The sequence below is a fragment of the Passer domesticus genome, chromosome 9 (genome assembly GCF_036417665.1).
Source record: "Passer domesticus isolate bPasDom1 chromosome 9, bPasDom1.hap1, whole genome shotgun sequence".
In the NCBI taxonomy this organism is placed as follows: Eukaryota; Metazoa; Chordata; class Aves; order Passeriformes; family Passeridae; genus Passer; species Passer domesticus.
This window is the reverse complement of record NC_087482.1, coordinates 40971999-40992485: the sequence shown is the minus strand read 5'-3', so window position 1 is coordinate 40992485 and position 20487 is coordinate 40971999. Positions and strand designations below refer to the sequence as shown.

At 45.0% G+C, this 20487-nt stretch overlaps 1 protein-coding gene across 6 annotated transcripts in view; it reads right to left on the bottom strand.

Moving 5' to 3' along the window:
- Positions 1–1687: 1687 nt before the first annotated feature.
- The window catches only part of LOC135308161 (monocarboxylate transporter 2-like), a 38191-nt gene continuing 19391 nt past the window's right edge, over positions 1688–20487 (bottom strand). For 5 of the 6 annotated variants that reach the window (XM_064432984.1, XM_064432981.1, XM_064432982.1 and 2 more), the window contains 3 exons: positions 12653–12796; positions 6078–6926; positions 1688–3635 (listed from right to left, as the gene is read on the bottom strand). In XM_064432984.1, the coding sequence (XP_064289054.1) occupies positions 3343–3635; positions 6078–6926; positions 12653–12796 (1286 nt within the window). In that variant the 3' untranslated portion in view covers positions 1688–3342. Of the gene's footprint in view, positions 3636–6077; positions 6927–12652; positions 12797–18981; positions 19111–20487 lie in introns of those variants that run through there. The other variant, XM_064432985.1, reaches the window with a different exon arrangement.

Here is a 20487-nt window from a genome sequence, read left to right as displayed (position 1 = left end):
TTGTTGTTCCAGACTTCTAAAGTTTCCTTGTGTGCTTTGCACTTTCTAGACATGGTTCATTCATTCAATTTAAATTAATTTTATATGTGGGGCAAAGCAGCACCTGGCCCAGGGTGTGATGGCAGAAAATGTCCCCATCTAGTAGCATGACACTCCATCATGTGGCAGAGTCACTGCTCTAACATTCTTTTAAAAAGGGAGGGAGAAATGTGTAGAAATTTTACCACACCAAAGTAGTGAAATATTTGAGTTTTCTACCTCCATGCCTTTGGATTTGGAAAACTAAATATAGAGAGGGTAGAAGTGAGGGGAACTGTAAACAAAAAACGAGTACATGGGATAAATCTAAATCCAGTCTGTGGCACTTGTCACACCTCCCATCAAACAACACTCTGTTGGCTTCTTTTGAGGTTGTTGGGAATGATGGTCCAGCATCCAAATCAGGCTCTTGATGAGGTCTGAGCAGCCCTGGAAACAATGGCAATTACTTCTAATAAGGTCACGAGCTAATGAAATATGAAAATAAAAGTCTCATAACTGCACTTCAAAGAAAGTGTTTGCAATCATCCCTGCACATCTGATATTCCAAATATCCCCCATGTGCCCAGCACGCATATTTATGGCACAACCCTCACACCTCTTGACTTGCTTACACAGGTGCTTTCCAAACCTAAGTAAATATGAATTTTGTGTTCAATTTGCCTCACAAATCACTGAATTAGATGCACAGGCAGCTTCTGCTGCGTCACAAGAGGTTTTTGTAATGGTTATTTCATATTGCACTAGTTATTTTTAATAACTGAAAACATTCTTAGGAAAGTTTGAGAGCTTTCCAAGAAAGGATTACAGCTTGAGTCTGCAAAGTGTTGAATTCATAGGATTTGAGTCAAGGAAGCATTTCTAGGGCTTATAAGAATTATTTGACATTGCTTTGCTGCAGTGATTAGTGGGATGTCATGATCAGAGGTTTGAGTGTAGGGTGGCAGCAGGAGCAGGTAAGAGGGAAGAGCCAGGCCACCCACCACTGAACACCGGCCATAACCACAAAAATTGCCCTAAAATAGTCTGGCTTCCTACCTGACAGAAATAGCGCCATAAGCTTAAAGGCAGTGTAAGTTTCTTTGACAGGAAAGTGAGTAGGTTAAATGAAATACCTGCTTTGTGTTAGAATTCTGAAGCCTTAAAGACCTACTTATCCAATGGAACATTTTTTGCCCTCAGGGGCAGTTCAACAAAGGCGTCTTCTCCAGAGGATTTTCACAGATAGCTGAACAGAACGCCTTTTTATTAAAAATCTTATCTGTATTAACAAAGTTTTATGACCTAAAAAGCTTGCTTGGGGTTTCTGAGAGACCAGGAGCCTGAGTATCAGCTCCTGCCATAAGGACAGCTGGGGATCTGGGTCATTGCACTGAGGATTAATTGGTACAACCTGGTGGAAAGGTTTGAAAATCACCTTGTCAGGTCCTTGCCAGGTCATTCTGCACAGCTTTCAGACAACTGGAGGGGTGAGTCAGGCTGGCCCAGACCACCAAGGATATCAAAGGAATCCAAATCAACAAGAGGATGAGGTTGTGACCAAGAGTTGTGTGACCATGTGCATGGAGCCAGGACTAGGAACCCTCAGAGGACAAACTCCTTACTGAATCAAGAAGCTGCATTACACACACAGGAAAATGCAAACTAATTTGATTTTTTTAAATAGTTTTATTAAGTATATGACAGTATATGACAGAAGGCATATAGGAAAATATTCTTGACCTTCTATTAATGTCTTCTTAAATGAAATATCACAGATATATTTGACAGAAATAAAGGGTATTAAAAACAAGCACTGAAGGCTAATTACTTTGTGTAGATTTTGTTTTTTTCAGAGAAAATAAAAGTTACAATATAAAGCTAAAATTTAAGTCCTACTGAAGTCAAAGACCACTATTCTTCAAAAAAACCAAAAGAATTCACAGAAAAGGCTTTGTACAAGAAGACCAGAATGACCTAATTTTAAGAGTACAGTGTATTTATGAAAGTATTTTTACAAGCCTTTCTTCATATTGTGTACACAAGTGACAAAAAAATACAGTTCTTTGAAGACAAAACCATGAAAAAATATGATCTGACCACATATGGGTACCACTGAGACAAGAAAAAAGGAGAATTAACTTTTGGACAAGTTTTAGCTTTGGATTTGGGTGATCTGCCTGAAAAGTCCTTGTTTTTATCTAATCAAATCCATGAAATTCTACAGAAGTCTGGTGGTTCAACTGCATGGTGCCATGCTCAGCATCCACAGCTCTTGGGCAACAGCTGCTTGGTATAAAATATTTTAGAGTGCAAATCTTCCCAGATCAAAATGATCACCACAGGATGAGAGCATGCTATGTGGTCTGAGCTCCACCTCTGCATCACTGACCTGGCAAACCTGACTTTGTGCAGCAGGGTGGCCTGAGGCCAGCAGGAATTGCAGTGCCAGCAGCAGGGGGGTGCCCACCCCAGCCCAAACAAAGGGGAGGCAGCTGGGTTTGGATTCCCTCCAGGATGGATGCAACTGAAGCAGGTTAAAAAAAAATAAGTCTGGCACAAGGTCCCAGCTCTGAGTGCTCAAAATCACTAATTGTGATTAGTGTGAGGCACACAGGAGGGAGCAGAGTGCACTGCACACAGGTTTAATGCACTGCTATCCATTGTATTCCCTTTTTCTAGCAAGGGAATATCTGTGATCAGCAGGACTTTTAGGCAACTCAGGGCAGTGGATCCCACTTCAGCTCTGGCACAACTAAGCTTTATTCACTGATGCAATGATGCTCAAAGCTCCTCTGTGCTTCAGTTCTTCATTTGTACAATTAATTAATAGTGGCAACACTTACTGTCTCACCAGGGTGTTGCAAAGAAAAAGCTCACTGGAAATGGTAAGGCACTCAGAAATTGGATAATAAGCACTTTGTAACCTCCTAGGGAAAAATTAAATTTGCACTGTTGGAATGTAGGTCAAGGGTTAAGCTTAAGACTAAATTTCTGCCCCGCACAGACAAAGCACCTGAGGAAGGACTCCTGTCTCATGCCAGCCTCCTCCTGGCCCCTGCAAAGCATCACATTTCCCTTTCCTCTGGGAAATGGGAAATATCTAAAGGAAAACAATGCAGGACCTTTGGTATGCAAGTGGATGCTGCAAAGTCCCAGCAGTTTATGAGAATCAGGACTTGTTTCTGTTCTAGTCTTCTCCTACAAGAAGAGGATGCACATGGCAGAGAATAGAGTAAAATTTTAAAACCTGGTGTGATTTCAGAGCTGGTGCTCATTTGAGCAATCCAGAAGTTAGTTCCCATTCAGCCCATGAGAACAGGTTTAAACTTCATTTGTGCCATTTATTTCCTTCTTTAATCCTTCTCCCTTCTCTCTCAAAGGTTCCAGCTCAGGCCCATCCTGTATGGAGTCTTTGTTCCAGTTTTTTTTGTCTTCATTTTCTGTCCTTACAGATTTAGGATCCTCTTCTTTTGCCTTTCTTTCCTTCTCCTCCTTGGCAAGCATACGATAATTATAATAATTCATGATGAACAGAAATGTTCCTGCCAGCACCATCACAGCTCCACATTTAATGAACATATATTTATAGTCCCCGAAGGTATCAATAAGAATTCCTGAAAAATATATTAAAAAAAAAAAAAAAAAAGGAAATTTAGAGATGAAGGCAAGGGTATTGTGTTTTCAGATCCTGTATATCAAGGAACACTCTTGTGGCTTTAGGATAAAATATTCTCTGAACTCCTGATCTCTTCCACAAACACTCTGAGCCTGCAAACACTGAACATGTGTTGCACTACACAGCCTGTGGGTAGTTGACTTTGGTACAGGTAATGCTCTGATAATTTCCACAGTTCAGTAGAAGGGGACAGAACCTGCAAAGTCTGGACCTTTCCAGCACACCTACTTTTTTCCATGCTCCTCTGATCACAGAGCCTGCAGGCATCCTTTCCACTAACTCCAATGATCAATTACAAGGATATCCATTTGGCTTGGCAGCCAAAAAGCAGCAGCTTTTGGGAAGACTTTCATGAGAAGGCACCTGCCCACTGGGTCTCATCTCAGGCTCTTGGCGAAGACCCTGTGATTTATTCCACCACGGGTCACCCAGCAGCATTAGAGGGGGCTCAGCTTTTGGTCACAGCTGCCCTTGCTGCAGTTACACTCGTGATCCAAAGAGGAAAGGGCACAGCGTGAAACTGGAAAACATTAGTTCCAGGGAAAGCAAAGATGATGCTGTCAGTGTCAGATAATTTCAATGCCAAGACAAATGTGACAGGTTCCTCTCAAAGGTTAATGTTTCTGCTACGGAGTTACAGAGTAATTGAAGGGAGAGGGCTTAATTGAAATGTCACCGTTCTCCATTATGTCAAAATGTAATGCAAATCTTATTGGGATTATGATCCTGACCATTAATTCCCATTTACTGGGCAACACCGACCATTCTTAACATCCCAAATCCTAATTAAAGTAAGGCCCACTCCTAACCTGGCCTTCACAATACAGACAATCTTCCCTGAAACTGGCCCATCATCCATTAGCTCTCTGACGTTTTGGAATATGTTCTCCTCCTCAAAAAGAGGGACCTTTAATTACATCTCGATTGACCCTTAATGTTGAAAAGCTGATGATTAATTATCCCACTGCATTGCACTAACAAGGGTTTTTATGGTCACCAAATAGATTTCCTGATCACAATAATAATAATTTTTAACTGGTTTTGGTCAGTGGCTTTTCCTGAATCATCCCTAGCTGACTTGGTACACCATTTTCAATGCACTGTGTTTTTCATGCTACTGGTGAAACATCAACTAAACGCTAATTGCAACAATTTTTCCTTTTCTGCTCATCAGGATGACCTAGAGGTCTCCTAAATAGGTTTCAATGAGAGTTTTAATGAGTAGAGTATTGGAAAATTCAACAGTAGGATAGTCTTGCCTCTTTTCCTTTGAGAATAAGATAAAGTCATAAAACACATTGGGAACAATTTACTTAGTTCATTAAAGCAGAACCCTGCAGTAGGTTATTAAAATGCCAAAGAACCAATAAATTTGCTGCTTATTAAAATGGTGGGGAAAACCCTACAAAACTAATATTACTGATTATTACACAGAACTGTTTTAGCCTCATTAGCAGACTCTGGTCATTAACTTAATCTCCCACACAGAAAATTATATAATTCAGAAATCAGCCATTTTAAAATTGTATTTTCTTTTGTTTGTCATTAATTAAATAATGAATCTCTAAGACAGCAAGAGGATACAGCTGCCTCTGTCACACTGTATGAGCTACCCAGTAATATGAAGAATTAAACAGCTCTGCAGGATGTGTCATATGAAGCATTAGCCAGATCTCAGTTTTGAATCCAGGAAAAGGGTTCAAACTGCAAAAGGAGTACATGCCATAGAGGGAATATTAAGGCTGTTAAATCACTGGAGATCACTGCCATTACTTATCTTTAGATGACTGAAAGTCCTCCTGGAGACTCAGTATTGTCCACATGGACCTTGGTGGGCTCTGCCTTTTGATATTTCAAACCATGCCATCCAAAATGAATATTTTTTAAAATTATTTTTAGAACGGACTTAAATCTTTCAGCTGCACTAACGTGACTGAAATTCCTAAGTGGTGTACTCAGAGTCTTAGAGACAAACAGCAAGGTTTGAGTCAACAAGAAGCTTTCATAGAACTGTTGTGTTTTACTTAAATTGTGGTGGACTCCAGCCTTTTGCAAAAGGAGGAATGTCCAGGAGAAGTTGTCTGCAGTGCAAGATTGTTGGTACTGCAGGAAGTCCCACTCTGCAGGATCAGTTCAAGTATTTGGAGGGATCCAGGATTAAAAGATGACTCTCCAAGACTCACTTCAACAGAAAGGAGGAAAGAAGAAATGCTGGAGGAGACATCAAGGACACCCTTTCCTCTCCAGTTACTAGTGGAAAAATGGTGATTACGAAGCAGAGAAAACACATCTAGAATAATTTCCCACAAGCTGTGCTTGCAAAAGTCTAAATCCAAGTGACAGCCCAGCGGCAGCAGGGGAGGACAGCACACTCACTCACCTCCAATGGGGGGTCCCAGCAGGATGGTGCAGCACTCGGCGATGGTGACGAGGCCGACGGCGCTGGTGAACCGGGCAGCTCCCACCAGGTCCATCAGCGTCTCGAAGAGCATGGCACACACCATGCCAAAGGCCAGCCCAAAGAAGCTGGAGTACACGATGAGCCCCGTGTAGCTGGAGGCCAGCGGGCACAGGAGGTGGCAGGCGCCGTTGAAAGCGATGGCGAAGCTGAAGAAGTACTGGATCCTCGGCCTCACCCACTTGCTGTTGGCAACGATGCCGGTGGTGGGGCGAGCAACCATGTCCACAATGGCCAGGATGGAGAGCAGGAAAGCAGCTGAATATTCATCAATGCCAGTGTGCTTTGCATAGGGTGCCAGGAAAACGATGGGGGCAAAGAACCCCAGGAACATGAGCACGTTTCCGATCAGGTAAATCAAGAAGCCTCTGTGTTTAAAGAGGGAAAAGTCAAGGTACTGATTGACTTTTTCAAAGCAGTCCTTTTCTCCTTCCTCTTCTGTTTTGTTCTCCATGGGGCCATCTTCAGTGATATTTCCTTTCAGAGCATCCTTCCCTTCCTCAGTCACCTGGGTCTTGACCAGTGCTGTGCCTGCCCCGATGGGCCTGAAGAGAGCTCCTGCCACACAGCAGTTTAATAAAATTGCCCCAAGAATTAAAAAGCTGCCCCTCCAGCCAAAATTGTCAAAAAGGAATTGGTTGAGAGGTGCCAGGGTGCAAAGCATCACGGGGCTCCCTGCCATAGCAAGGCCATTGGCAATGGGTCTTCTCTTCAAGAAGTATTTCCCTATGATTATCACTGATGGCTGAAGGTTGAGAGCAAGGCCAAATCCTGGAAAACAATTCATATAAACAAAGGAAGATTTGAGACCCATTTCTCCTCAGCACATTTTAAGGAAATCCACAGTCAATTGGTTCACTGGTGGCTTTTCAACACAACAATCTGGATGAAAATCTTGCTCAGGGTGTCTCTGAGTTCTGGCTGCCACATTTGGGTAACCAGAACCCAGAAACACTCTTTCAGCCAGAGAACCCCCTTCCCTTTGCACTGCAAATCTCCTGGGTGGCAAAACTAGCACCAAGAGTTTGCTTCAGAGAGAACCAAAACTATTCCCTCACAGAATGCTGCTGGGTTCTGTCCAGACACAGCGCCTTGCTGGGGGAAAGGATGGATCTGTTCTTATAAAATAGCAACTCCCAGTTTGAGGAAGGTTGTTTTGGCTTGGACAGTGTCAACCACCAAAGAGACACAAAATCCAGGGCTGGCCTCCCCTTTCATGAGCACCCAGCTCTGCTCTGGGCAGCCAGACCTGCACAGAAAATAACACCACCCTCCTCAGCCACAGTGCTGTGAGCAGTTCAGGCCTGATGGAAATGATTAAGAGGTCTGCAAGCACACAGCAAAACAGCTACGGAGGATGCTAATTACACAGGACCCCAGAGTGTTTCTTTTAATTAGGATTTATTTTTATTGCATTTAGATATATAAAAGCCATTATAAATCTGCATTGCTAATTCAATTGGCCAGCTTCTCCTGCGCAGGTGGAATCTGCAGGCAGAAATACCAAATGCTGTGATGGTCTCAATTTTCTGTGGTTCTGTTTGAGAGCTCTGCCATATAGAACCATAGAATCACACCATCAGCCAGGTTGGAAAAGACCCCCAAGACCATGGAGTCCAACCTCTGACCAGTCATCACCTTATGAACTAGACCAGAGCACTGAGTGGCACCTCCACCTTTTACTTGAACACTTCCAAGGATGGTGAACCCACCACCTCCCTGGGCAACCCTTTCCAAAGCTTAGTCACCTTTTCAGTGAAAAAATTCTTCCTGATGTCCAACAATTCTTCCTGATGCCCAATATCAATAACCAATATTTAAACATCAATAATATTTTCAAGCATTTCTTTGACATGCGGTATTTTCACAAAAGTTCATTATTCAGAACTCCATCAAAATGGCATTTAAAAGTCATGCCACATATTTTCCACTCCATCATCCAGGAAAGAATGAGCCACATTAGAACAAAGCAGAAATGTAATCCTTGAAGTGATTATATCAGAGAACATGAGTCCTGAAAATAGGGTCATGCAGATTTTTTCTTGTTCATTAGTCGATATAATTAGTTTGTTTAACTGTGCAGTACATAATTAGGCATATTGCTTTACAGAAGAGAATTTACAAAGGTCAAGGTCCTCAAAATTAATTACGGAACACTATCATTAGTCACTGATAGAGTAGAATCCAACTGATACAGCAGAATCCAGCCAATGCTGGATAGCTTCAGTTTAAACGGATTTACAAAATTATGATTTTTGCCAAGTCTAAAGTTCTTTTTTTAATTACTTTGAAGTTTACAACATTAAAAATAAATTGAAATGGCAACACATTAAAATAATTGTGGATGCAAAACATTCTCAGCATGAACTTTTTTAGATAGTCTATATATTAGGCAGGGCACATCTTTGGGAAGTGCAGCCTGCCTGTAATGCCTGTAGGAGCAAATTCAGGGTGACCTGGGAACCACAGAGGAAAACCACAGCCCTGGTTAGAGAACCCCCTTGGACAGTTCTGAAATACAGAATTGTGTCTTTTTCCACCTGAGAAGATGCAGCACAGCAGGTGAGAATTTGCATGAACTCCCCATTTCCCAGGGTGGTCAGTAAGGGCAGAAATTGAGCCATGGTTTCCACGGAGTCATTTTTGGTAGGGACACACCACACATCTTCCAAAGGAGGAAAATCAGACTGGATGCCAGCTACCCACTTAAACAATAATCATCTCAATTTTTTTTTATTATGTGAACATTAATTTGCCAGTCAGACAAATCTAATTTAATATTACCTCATGCTCTTCCCATTAATTAAATTTGGAGAGTTTCAAATTGAATAACTGGAATTTCAATTTACTTTAAGCTTTTGGCTGACTTTAATAGGAAATATTTACATCCATTTTATTGCAGTTTTCAGAAACTACAGCAGCTTTTCCATAGCTAGAACTGTTACTCAATAACCACATTTTCTCCCCAGGGATATGACAGAGAGATCTTGTCAGTGGCATTGCAGGAACAGAAGCAAACCTGTGCCAGAGGGAGTGTCCTTTCCTGGATTAAATACATCTCACTCATGTCAGAAGGAAATAAGTGGTGCTACAGGACTCAGCTGTGTAGTTATTGATCTTGTTCTTACTTTATTAGCAAGGAACAATCTGACCAGGTATTTCAGTGCTCAACATTTACAGCCATGGCAAAGACTGCTCTCATTAGTCCACGTGCCTCACCCAAGATCCCATTTTATTTCATGGCAGTCTAATTGGTGCATATTGAAATAAACTCTGACCAGTCGTTACCACCTCGCAATTAGCTTTGAATTTTGCTGCTTCCACCTCAGACTTCAGAAGAGGCTGCACATTGAACACCTACATAATGCACCCAGGCTGGCATCTGTCCAGGTGGACAGCTTGCAAACCCCATTTCTTTTTCTAAGTGCTGCAGGGAAACAAATGGGAAGAGGCTGTGGGGTTTCCTGTGCATGCAAAGTGCCTCGTGGAGCCTGGAGTGCCATCAAGGACAGAGCTGCTTCCACCAGCACAGCCTGGTTCCTGCTCTGCATGCAGATGGAAACAGGCATAATCAAGTCAGCCACTGAGATTGCTGTGTCTAATCCCTCCACTGCAAACAGATACTTCCTGCTCTGCTCCTCTGAAGAGATTGCTGTTAATATGCCACAGGCACAGGACTGTAGCAGAGACCTCCTGGTACCAAGACCTTGTTTTTACCTCCATCCCTGTGACTTACATGAGCACAGGCTTTCACATCAGTCTGTTTTCTTTCCAGGCTAGTGGGAAGGAGGCTAGAAAGAGTGTGATGTTTACAGGTTCCCTTACAGTTACTGCAAATCCCCTTTACAAAAGCCTGTCTCCTCGTGCAGCAGCACTGTCACAGCTGTGTGATGGGCAGGTGGATGCTAATTGCCCTTGGATGCTTCCATGCTAGGCCTGACCAGCAAAGACACTTCAGGCTTAATTGGAGGCATCAAGCACGTTAGCAGGCTTACGAGCATCTTCCCTTCTGTGTCACATTAATATTCCTTCCCCAGCACACCCCCCGTGCCTGGAGATGATGGGTTATCAGCCAGCACCCCATCCACACAGCTGCCCTTGCTCAGCAAGCAGGAGGAAAGGATGCACACAAAAGATGTGCCCTGCTCAGAGGAGTCAGCACAGCAGGGCAGAGGTGTGGGTGTTTTAGCCCTGTGCCTGGGGGCTGGCACGAGGGTCACCTGTGTGCACTGAGCACTGCCCACACTCAGCTCTCTGGGGCGGGTGGTGGAGCAGACCTGCAGACACCCTCAGGGATCAAGAGCAAGGTCTTTATCAGTCCTAGATCTGTTGAGGTTATGCACAGAGCTCCCTCCTGTCACTTTTTTAGCTGAGCACTTCAGAACAGAGAAGCTGGTGCCTTCCCACAGCCCTGTTTCTTGTCTGAGTCCTTCTGCTCACCAAAGTGCATGGAATACTTTCAGCAAAGGATTTATGGTGTCCAGATGCTAATTCAGCATTAGTCAACTTAGAATCACAGAACGGTTTGGGTTGGAAGGGACCTTAAAACTCATCCCATTCCAACTCCCTTGCCATGGCAGGGATAACTTCCACTGTCCCAGGTTGCTCCAAGCCCCATCCAGCCTGGCCTTGGACACTGCCAGGGATGAGGCAGCCACAGCTTTTCTGTTTGCAGCCTGTGCCAGGGCCTCCCAACCTCACAATAAAGAATTTCTTCCTAGAATCTAATCTAATCTAATCTAATCTAATCTGCCCTCTATCAGTTGAAAGTCATTCCCCCTTGTCCTGTCACTTCCCCCTTCGCCTTCCCAGAGGACATTTGTTTAGGAGGAAATGATGCAAGCTCATGCAATAAGAAATATTGGGAGATGCTGGTTAATTTTATTTCCCATTACTTTGTTTCTGGAGTTTCTTTCAAGGAATCTGCAAGATTTATTCATCCAATAATAACACACTTTCATTTAATTACAGTGACAGTCCTTAGGAAGAGTAAAGTTTAAGAGAGGGAGTGCTACAGAAGGATTTATTCACTACTGTACAGATTTAATAAAAGAATATTGATATAGAAGAACAGGATGACAAAATTTTTGTCCCAATTTACTTTGCTAGTGGCTGGTTTTATTGATTTTAAATGTTGAGCTCACATTTTCACATTCAGAAAGCAGCAACACTTAATGCATCTGCAGAGACATTGGGAACATTCATTAAACCATACACCTGGCAACCTCAAAAGCCAATTTTGGACTCATTGTGTCATGCTTCCAAGCAGATGTCCTAGCTGCACTGGAATAAACTTTGGCTGTACCTTATCCAAAATAATAAAACAAAAATACTTACAATTAAGCATCCATACTCACACAGGTGGAGAGCTCTAATCCATCTACCTTTAAAAGCAATAACCTGGCACCTGCAGGCTTTAAAGATGCTGGACTGAGCCTATGCCTTATTCTACTTGAGTTTCCAATATGGAATTTCATATTTCAATACAGGCAATTCAAATTGGAACTTCAATAAGGAAATACAGGTTTGGTTTTTCTTCACAGTAGGGATATTTTCAGTCAATTCCAGCAGTTCTCATTTTCAGATAAAGCACCTCCTCACCTTACAAACTGGAAAAGGGCAAGTAAACTAAAGCAAACCCCTGAAATCTCATCTCATGTATCTCACAGAGGGGAGATAACACAAGGAAAATAGGAGCAAGAGTGCTTTTTTTATAGTCACACTTGTAGCCAAAAGGACTTGCCTTGCCCAGGGTAGAGAACAGTCAGCCTGGGTTTGCTTCAAGGGGAGCTGAGGGCACTGGTGGCCACCATCCCCAGCACCTGGCCCAGAGCACTGAGCTGCACAGGGCCCTGCCTGGATCCCCACACCATGTCCCACCAGGAACACAGCACAACTCTTTGCTGAAGCTCATCTTCAGCATTGATAAGGAGTGTGGCAGTCATATTTTCTGGAAAAATCCCTTTGCCTAGGATTTCTCTCCTGGGAAGCTGAGAAGCCTCAGAGAAAAGGAAAACAATATTATTTCATTTGCTTCTCCTGTGTTTTGCTGCTTTGGAATGTGGTTGGAGATTGTTTATCCAACAGGTGATTGTTTCATTGGGTTTCTGATGTGAATTGTTTTGACTTATTGGCCAATCAGGGTCAAGCTATGTTGTGACTCTGGAAGGAGTCGTGAGTTTTCATTATTATTTTTTTAGCCTTCTGTAAGTATCCTTTCTGCATTCTTTAGTATAGTTTTAATATAGCATTCTTTAATATAATATCATAAAATAATAAATTAGTCTTAGAACATGGAGTCAGATTCATCATTCCTTCCTTCATCTGGAAACCCCACAAATACAATAAAGGAGGGCCTTTGTCCCACCGGATTTTATCTCACAAGCTTTTTATCTCCCCAGCTTCCCAAGTGTTTGTGCTGGTGCAGAGATTGCCCAGGTGTGCGAGCCCCAAGCCATCAGGAGGGAGCCTCCCTGGGCAGGGGAAGGTGCCCTCACCTGTGATGAAGCCCACGCAGATGTAGAGCTGCAGGATGCTGGTGCAGAAGGAAGCTGAGATCATCCCCACGCCACACAGGAGGCCCCCAAACATGACCACGGGGCGGCTGCCATAGCGGTTCACCAAAATGCTGCTGATGGGACCTGGGGGAAGAGGGAAAAAAGGACGTTGAGGTTGGATCTTCTGGTGGAAGGGCATTTTTGACACAAAGCAGGTAAAGCTCTGCAATATCAATGGTCATGAGTGCTGCTGACAGCTCCTAGCTCAGGAAGAAAATGGAAAAGCAGAGATCTTCCACATGGAGATGGCAGCATGTCCAGTGCCACGGGTGTGTAACCAGTGACAGCTCCTGCTCCCAGGACTTCCAAGTGTCACCAGAGAAGGCAAACAGCAATAACAAATCATGTGAACACAGGATCCCAGCACAGGAGCTTCTTGATTTATGATGATGTTAAACTGCACACACAAGGCAGTGGCTCATATTGTGAGGCAGATATCACAAATGCTGTTGCATTTTTAATGCCTCTATTTAATGCAATTCCAATATTGCTGACCAGGACTGAAGCTTCAGCAGAACAGTTGTTAATTAAATCTTAATAGCAGTCCATGCAGGTAGGAAATGTTGGGGATGATGGATTAGCCAGAGCTCAAAAGAACTGGTTTGGACCTGCATTTATGCAAAGAGGAGGTTCAGGGCAGTGCAAAATTATGAAAGAGGGAAATGGCTTGACAAAAACTGTCACTCTGAAACAAAGCATTGAAATCTGAGGAAGTGAGACCAGAATCACAGTAAGATATATATTGGAGGGACGTTGATGGTACCTCAGGACCAACCTCCTGCTCAAAGAAAAGCCAGCTCTGAAGTTAGAACAGACTGAGAAGTCAGAACTAGAAAAACTAAGGCTGAATAGGAAAGAGCAATCCAGAAGTCCAAGTTGTGAGATGTAAAGAAATAATTCTGTATTACTCAAAAGTCCTGAAACAAAATGCTTCAAAAGTGATACTGGAAATGAGGAAGGGGAATATAGGCAGATTTAACATCTGAATTTACCTGGCTGTTTGTGGTCCTACTCATCCTACAGTAATGAGTAATGGTGTTTCAGAGCCCAGTGTGCCTGCTTGCCTTCATTCCTGCCACTTCCCACACCACTCACTCACACAATACTGCAAATTGGTATTTTAAAGGCACAGGCATCTCTGAAGAGTTTGGCTGTGGGACCTACCTCACCGCAGAGCCATGGTAGAATATTTACCTTTGCTTAAATAATCTCAGCCAGAAATAGCTCCAGAGCTCTCTCCAGATCCTGCAAACCACAGAATTCCTGATCACAGGAACAAAACCCAGAAACCCCAACACTCCCTCAGCATGGCTGACAGCATCCAAAGAAGCTCTTAGCTGTTATAATGTGCAGGAATAGAAAACAGTAGATATGGCTGGTTTAATCTGGGGAATGGAACCCACAGAAATACTTTCCATTTGATGTCTGAGGTCAAAACACTCATGAATTAAATGCACACAAGCACAGTCTCAACAACATCACTGAAATGATCCCTGTGTGATCTGTGATCTAGTCCCTATCAAATGCACCATTCAATTAAAATTTCTGGGTGTCTATAATTACAGGGAGAGTTTTTCTGCTAATCCTGTAACTGGATTCACACAGGTGCATCCTTTTGCTGCACAGAGCACTACAGAATTCAATGAGAAGTTCTGGGGAAAGGGATATATATTTGAGATCAGCACAGTGAGAAAGACTCTCCCTTCTGTCTGAGTTTCCCCTGGTCAGGGCCTGAACTTGCATCGTGCTTGAGCTGGTCTCAGCACATCCTGTAATTCAATAGATTGAGCCAGTGTTCCTGAGAAAGGCACCAACATATTCATCTGAAGCCTCAGGGCATGCAACTCTTCCATTTTTCAATTTTCCACATGTCTGCATTTCTGCAGAATCAATCTAATTACTCAGCTAAGAAAATGTGGTTTCCATTACCTTTGCCCACTGGCAGAGGGCTTTCACCCTATAGAATGTTGTACCATGGAGCAAAGCATTTAAAGCCCAAAATATTGCTGCTAAGGCTCCTCTCCTGCTCTGACCTGGGACAGCCACCACGGAGAGAAGCCCCTGCTGTGAGAGCAAAACCAGGACTGCTCACATCTGTCCCACTCCTGCAGCATCCAGCTTAGGAGAAGGGAAATTGGGATTAATGTCCCTCTCAGTCCATAAATGGTTGTATTGGCTGCACCCATCAGGAAGGATGGCCTTGGACCATGAGAGCAGAGAATGAGCTGGAAGGGGCTGAGGGCAGGATTCATTCTGCCCAGCTGCGGGGACAGCTGTAGACAGCTTTATTTTCCTCTGCTTCAGTTGTAGAGGTTGAAGTAGAGAAAAATAAATGTTTGTATCCCAACTACTGTCTTTACTAATGAGAGCAGCCTTTCTGTGTCCCTGTCCCATGTGTGCTGTGTCCTCAGCCACATCCCAGCTTCCCAAAAAGCACTTATTAAGCCACGAGACTGAAACTTTTCCCATTCTTGTCATGCGTGATCTCTCAGCAGTGTTTTACAGGGGGTCTGCATGACCTTCACCTGCTGCAACCAGAGGAATCAGTTTTAGAACAGGAAAATCAGCCCCGTGTTTGCCAGTCTGGGTGGGAGAGCTGTGCTCCCAAGGGTGTCACCTGCCTGGGCTGGGCTCACAGGGACCTGGCACAAAATTCAGGAGCACAGAAGCTTTCCCCTTCCCAGCCTGAAGTGTCCAGGCCCTGTGAGCTTGCTTTGGTGAAGAGCCACAGCCTGCAGGGTCACAGCCCATGCCTGAGGGACAGCACCTGACCAGCTTCAGCCACACAGAACCGGGGATCAGAGACCTCTCAGACACTGAGAGCATCCAGTTAGAGCACAAAACAGGAGCAGAACATCTGGAATAAACCTTCTCAGCCACAGAGAATCCACAGTAAAAGCCGTGATGAGCACTCAGCCTGCAGGAAAAGCTAGACCTAGCAGGAAAACCTAGACCTAGCAGGAAAACCTACATGAGACACCAAAAAACCCAACACAAAGCCTCAAAAAGTTGGGAAATCAAACTTCCTTGAGTTGTTGCTCAAAGGCTGAAGGGTTTATAGAAGTCCTGGGCAGACCTTTCAAACGCATTGAAGCAAATGCAAAAATCACATCCCCAAAATTATTTCCACTTAAGTCATTTGGACCTACAGAAACATCCACAGGCTTTAGCAGAGCAGCCTTTTGAAATCTATCCAAAATTGCACACGCAATCTGTCACGTTTGGGAGCTGTGCACTCTTCAGGTCCCAGCCCTGCCAGCCTGGCAGGTGGCAGAGCACACACACAGACCCCCTCACCCTGCCCAGGTGTCTGCAGCAAGCAGCATCACACCCAGCAGGTCTGGGTGCACCCCCTGCCCTGCTCTGCAGTCTATTTCTTGAGGGGGAAGTTGATTAAACATCAAATATTGGATGAGTTTAACAGCAGCATTGTGGGGGAGCCTCAGAAAACATTAAATAGCTCAAGCTGGGGCAGAGGGCTGAAGAAGAGGGAACACAAAGCCAGCATTGCAGTTGTGGGAAATGTGAAACACAATTACTGCCATGCTTGCAGCTATTGCACAAATTAAAAGTGTGACGGGCCCTGGCAGCACAGTGGAATTGAAAAGCAGGACCTGTCATTTACCAGTTACTCAGCTGGCATGGAAAGAATGAAAATATTGCATATTAGCACAGAGAAACCATTTAGGGGAACAGTGTGTGCAGCTTGGATCCCAAGGCCCCTTTAGCTGCTGATACCTGCCTGGTCAAACGTGCAGGAGCCACAGTCTCCCTGTCCTGGCATCCAAATGAAGTCATTGCTCCCTCCTGCAAACCTGCAGCAGGACAAGCTAAGAGGAAGATTTTTGGGGGTGATTTTTGCTTTTCAATTTACAGCATCAGGTGAGAACAGGGCAGGAGAAACAGCTGGCAAAGCTGTCAGAGAGCTGTCATTTACCTGGCTTGACCTTGCAGGAGCAGCCTCACAAACTCTGTGCCAGCCCCTGGAAAGTCAGAGCGAGGAGCAAGGGCCATCCCAGCTGCTGAGAATGTCCCCAGTGCCCTGGGGCTTAGGGAGCAGAGCAGCCAGGGCTGTCCCCACAGCCCCAGCACCAACACAGCACTGCAACTTCTAATGGTGGAATTAGAGGTATCATTCAATTAAACCCTTTCCCCCCCCAGTGCATTCCAATGACAAGAAAGCTGGCATTTGGGTGGTGTTTTGGTGCAGGAAGGGATGGCATTCCCTCCCACCCACCCAGCCTCATGGCAGCCCTTTCCATGACCCAGTGACTTCCTCCCTTCCAGTGAACCTCCAGCCATGGCCACCTTTATCATCCACTGCAGGGGGACAACACAGGACAGCAGAGGACACAGTGGGGGTGCTGAGCCTCATCCTGCTGCTGGCTTCACTCAGAGCTGTGCCTGTGGCTCTGCACCTCCCCTGCTCTCCCTCATCCCCATCTCCATGGTAGGAGCAAGGAATGCTGCTCAGAAGTGCTCCACTTTACACCCCAAGCCCTTGCAGAGCAGGCTGCACACCGTGAGGCTTCCACTTCTGCCTGCAGCAAAACTCTGCAGCCTGGAGAGCAACAGTTTGCACCAAATATCCCCAGAAGATGCAGCTGGGATCATGGAGCCCCTGGAAGACTGATGAAATGTAAAGCACTACCCTGAGCCCATATAAATCACGCTGGTTTAGTGCCTGTCCTGTTTAAAGCCTCTCTTTTCTCATACCTGTGGCAGGTTTCCATTCTTTGTTAGCTGGTACATGAAAGGCTGTGTCAAAGAGGCTGCTCTTGGTGGCAAGAGAAACACAGAGACTCGCCAGTGGGGAATGCAGCAAGCCTGAACTCATTTGTTAGCTTGTCCAATTACTTTTCACCTTGAGTTTTGTGTTTGCACAAGTGAAAAGGGCCCTGAAGAGGAGACTGTAAAACCATAAAGGAGCAGCAAAATACCCTGGGCTCTCCTCTCTTCTCCTCCACAAACCCAGGCCACCTTGTCACTCATTCCTCTTGAGTCACTGAACTACGATCCAGAGAGGATCATAATGCAGAGCTGGCACATAACAAGAAATATCAATCCAGACTGGCTTAAACTCTTGCAAGTATGACAGTGCTCAAAAAATAGACACCTGAATTGCCTTCCTGTTTTCCTCAGCAAGCCTTATGAATTTTTTATGAGCTGCAAAACTTCCAGCGCCGGAGTGAAACACTGATGTATTTCTAATGGGGACTAAAACATTCTCCTCTCCCATACCTCTGACCCTGTGTGTGTGTGTATATATATATATATATATATCCCTTATTTGTAAGGTTTGGTTTGTCTTTTTTTTTTTTTAACTTAACCTGATAGTAATAGTGACAGTATTCCTCCTTTCTGGTGGAACTTGTCCTGGATGAATTTCTGCTGCAGTATTTCTGTGTAGGGCTTTCAGATAAGCAGCTAAGAGCTGAGGCCCTGACAATCTGTAACCCAGAGGCTTCCAGCAATGTGGGTTTTTTCCAGGTTTCACAACACTGACCTTCTGACAGTGTAAAGTGGCACAGAGCCAGTGCAAATATTCCAGGTCTGCTGGTCAGACCATTTGATGACCACACAGGAGATAAAACAACAACACTTTAAAATACTTTAAAATACTCCACTCACAGGGCTGGAAGATTTGGGACCACCAGTGCCCCAACAGCTGGGGCTGGAATTCAGCTCAGCTTTTCCTGCTTTTCCACAGTGACAAGTGGCTCTAAAGAGCTCTTCCTGCCCAGGGACGTTGGCCAGCACCAAAAGAACTGCCCAGATAGTTAATATTTCCCAAATTGTTGTGAAAATACAAATAGGAGCTCGGCGTGCCATGATTGCCATTGACTGTGGGGAGTCACTGGGGACATAAGAAAGAGTAGAACATACTCAGCAGAGAGGGAAAGGGGGGAAATCGTTTATACTAATGGAACAGAGCCTATTATTACACCAGTAGTAAAACAACAACAGGAGCAGGCCTGCAATTTCCTCAGTAATAATCTCACTCCCTCCGTGGAATAACAGCACTGCCTTTGGCTTGGTAATTTATCCACCAGGGTACCAGCCCACCACAACAGAGCATCCTCCTCATTCCCCCTGAATGAAAGCAAGTGCCCCCACGTTATTAATGTGCTGCCAGACCCCCCAGCCTGGGGAGATGGGGGGATCTGCCAGCAGCTCCTGGTAACAATGCATAGCCTGAGAGGAGGCAGCCAGAGAAAACACAGGGCCCAGCTGCCAACGTGGGGGGAAAGGGATGAGAGGGTCCAAACCTGCAGCCTTTCTCTCTTTGTCATGCCAGAAGAGGCTTGGATAGCTGATGATTTTAAGTGTTTGGGTGTGGAGAGTTGCTGCTCACCCTCAGGTAACTGAGCCCTGCTCCTGCTTGCTGCAGATCACTGGAGGATAACTGGTGGTACCTGCTCATCATGAAGCCTAGTAATTATTGGTCTCAGCTGCTTGGTTCAGATGGTTTGGTTTTCACCTGCATGGCTGAGGAGCCCACAGACCCTTCCTCAGGCAGTGCTGCTGGAGACAGGATGGCCACACACTGGGGACAAGTGGCCGTGAGCACACGCCCCAGGTGACAACCACAGCCTCAAATACTCCTCTGCCAGACCTGCCAGAGCAGCTTCCAAAGACCTGTCCACACCTAAATCACCATGATGCCTTCTATTAATGTTATTTTACATTTCAAATAATCGAATTTAAACAAGGAGACTGAATCCAGCACATGGCACAGCAGCTCTGACAGCTAACCTGGCCCCAGAGATGCCTCATTTGCTTCCTCACAGGTGAGGAGAACAGTCAGTTCATCTAAGGGGGTAATGGCTGCAGCTCCAGCACAACCCCCTGAGATGATTCATAAGCCAAGCATGGGAGAAATTGTCTGGACATACATTATTCAGTCATCAAACTGGTCAGTCCTGTGGTGCCTGGGCAGGAGTGGCACTGCATTCAGCTGGGGAGGTGGTGAGGGCAGTGATCCACTGCAGCAATCCTCCCTCCCTGCACCCCCAGGCATGTCCCTGGGAACACAGGGACCCTGACCTCCCACCTGAAACTGGCCAGCAGCAACCTGATATCAAAAACAAAAACAAAAACAAAAACAAAAAAAAAAAAAAAAAAAAAAAAAAAAAAAAAAAAGAAGAAGAAAAACCAAGCAGACAAGGCCCAATCTTCAGAAAGACAAAGTGTTCTCTCCTTATCCAGCAGTCTTATCTGATCAGTGCTCTGGCATTTCAGTTTCCAGATTACCCAGCTCAGAGGCTGCTCCTGCAGGGCATGGAGGAGCCACAGGCCAACAGCTCCCAAACTGGGGCTGTGGCCAAGGCCCTTCGTGTCACTTTGAGTTTAGGCAATTAAATAATTAAATGACCTCTCCTTCAAAGGGACAGCACTCGGTGGTTCCCCCAGCTGCAGGTTTGGATCTCACCACGCAGCAGATCACAGCTCACCTTCACAAAGTCATGGCATCACAGTGTTTGAGTTGCTCTGCTGTGATTTCTTTAGCTGCCCTCTTGCCTTGGCAGGACCCTTCCCTCTGGCTGTGATCCATTTCCATCGCTGGAAGCTGCAGGGCAGGAGTTCCCTGTGTGGCTGGAACATCCATTCCTGGAGGCCAACAGCCCTTGGTTACTGCTCCTAGCGTGCTGCTCCAAGCTTGGCCCCTGCCTGGTGGTCTCCAAAGGGCTTTGCCCACCCTGGGACCCTGCATGACCTGGCCAAGGGTTCAGTCACACTGCAGAACCCATCCAGGGGCAGAAGAGCTGCAGTGC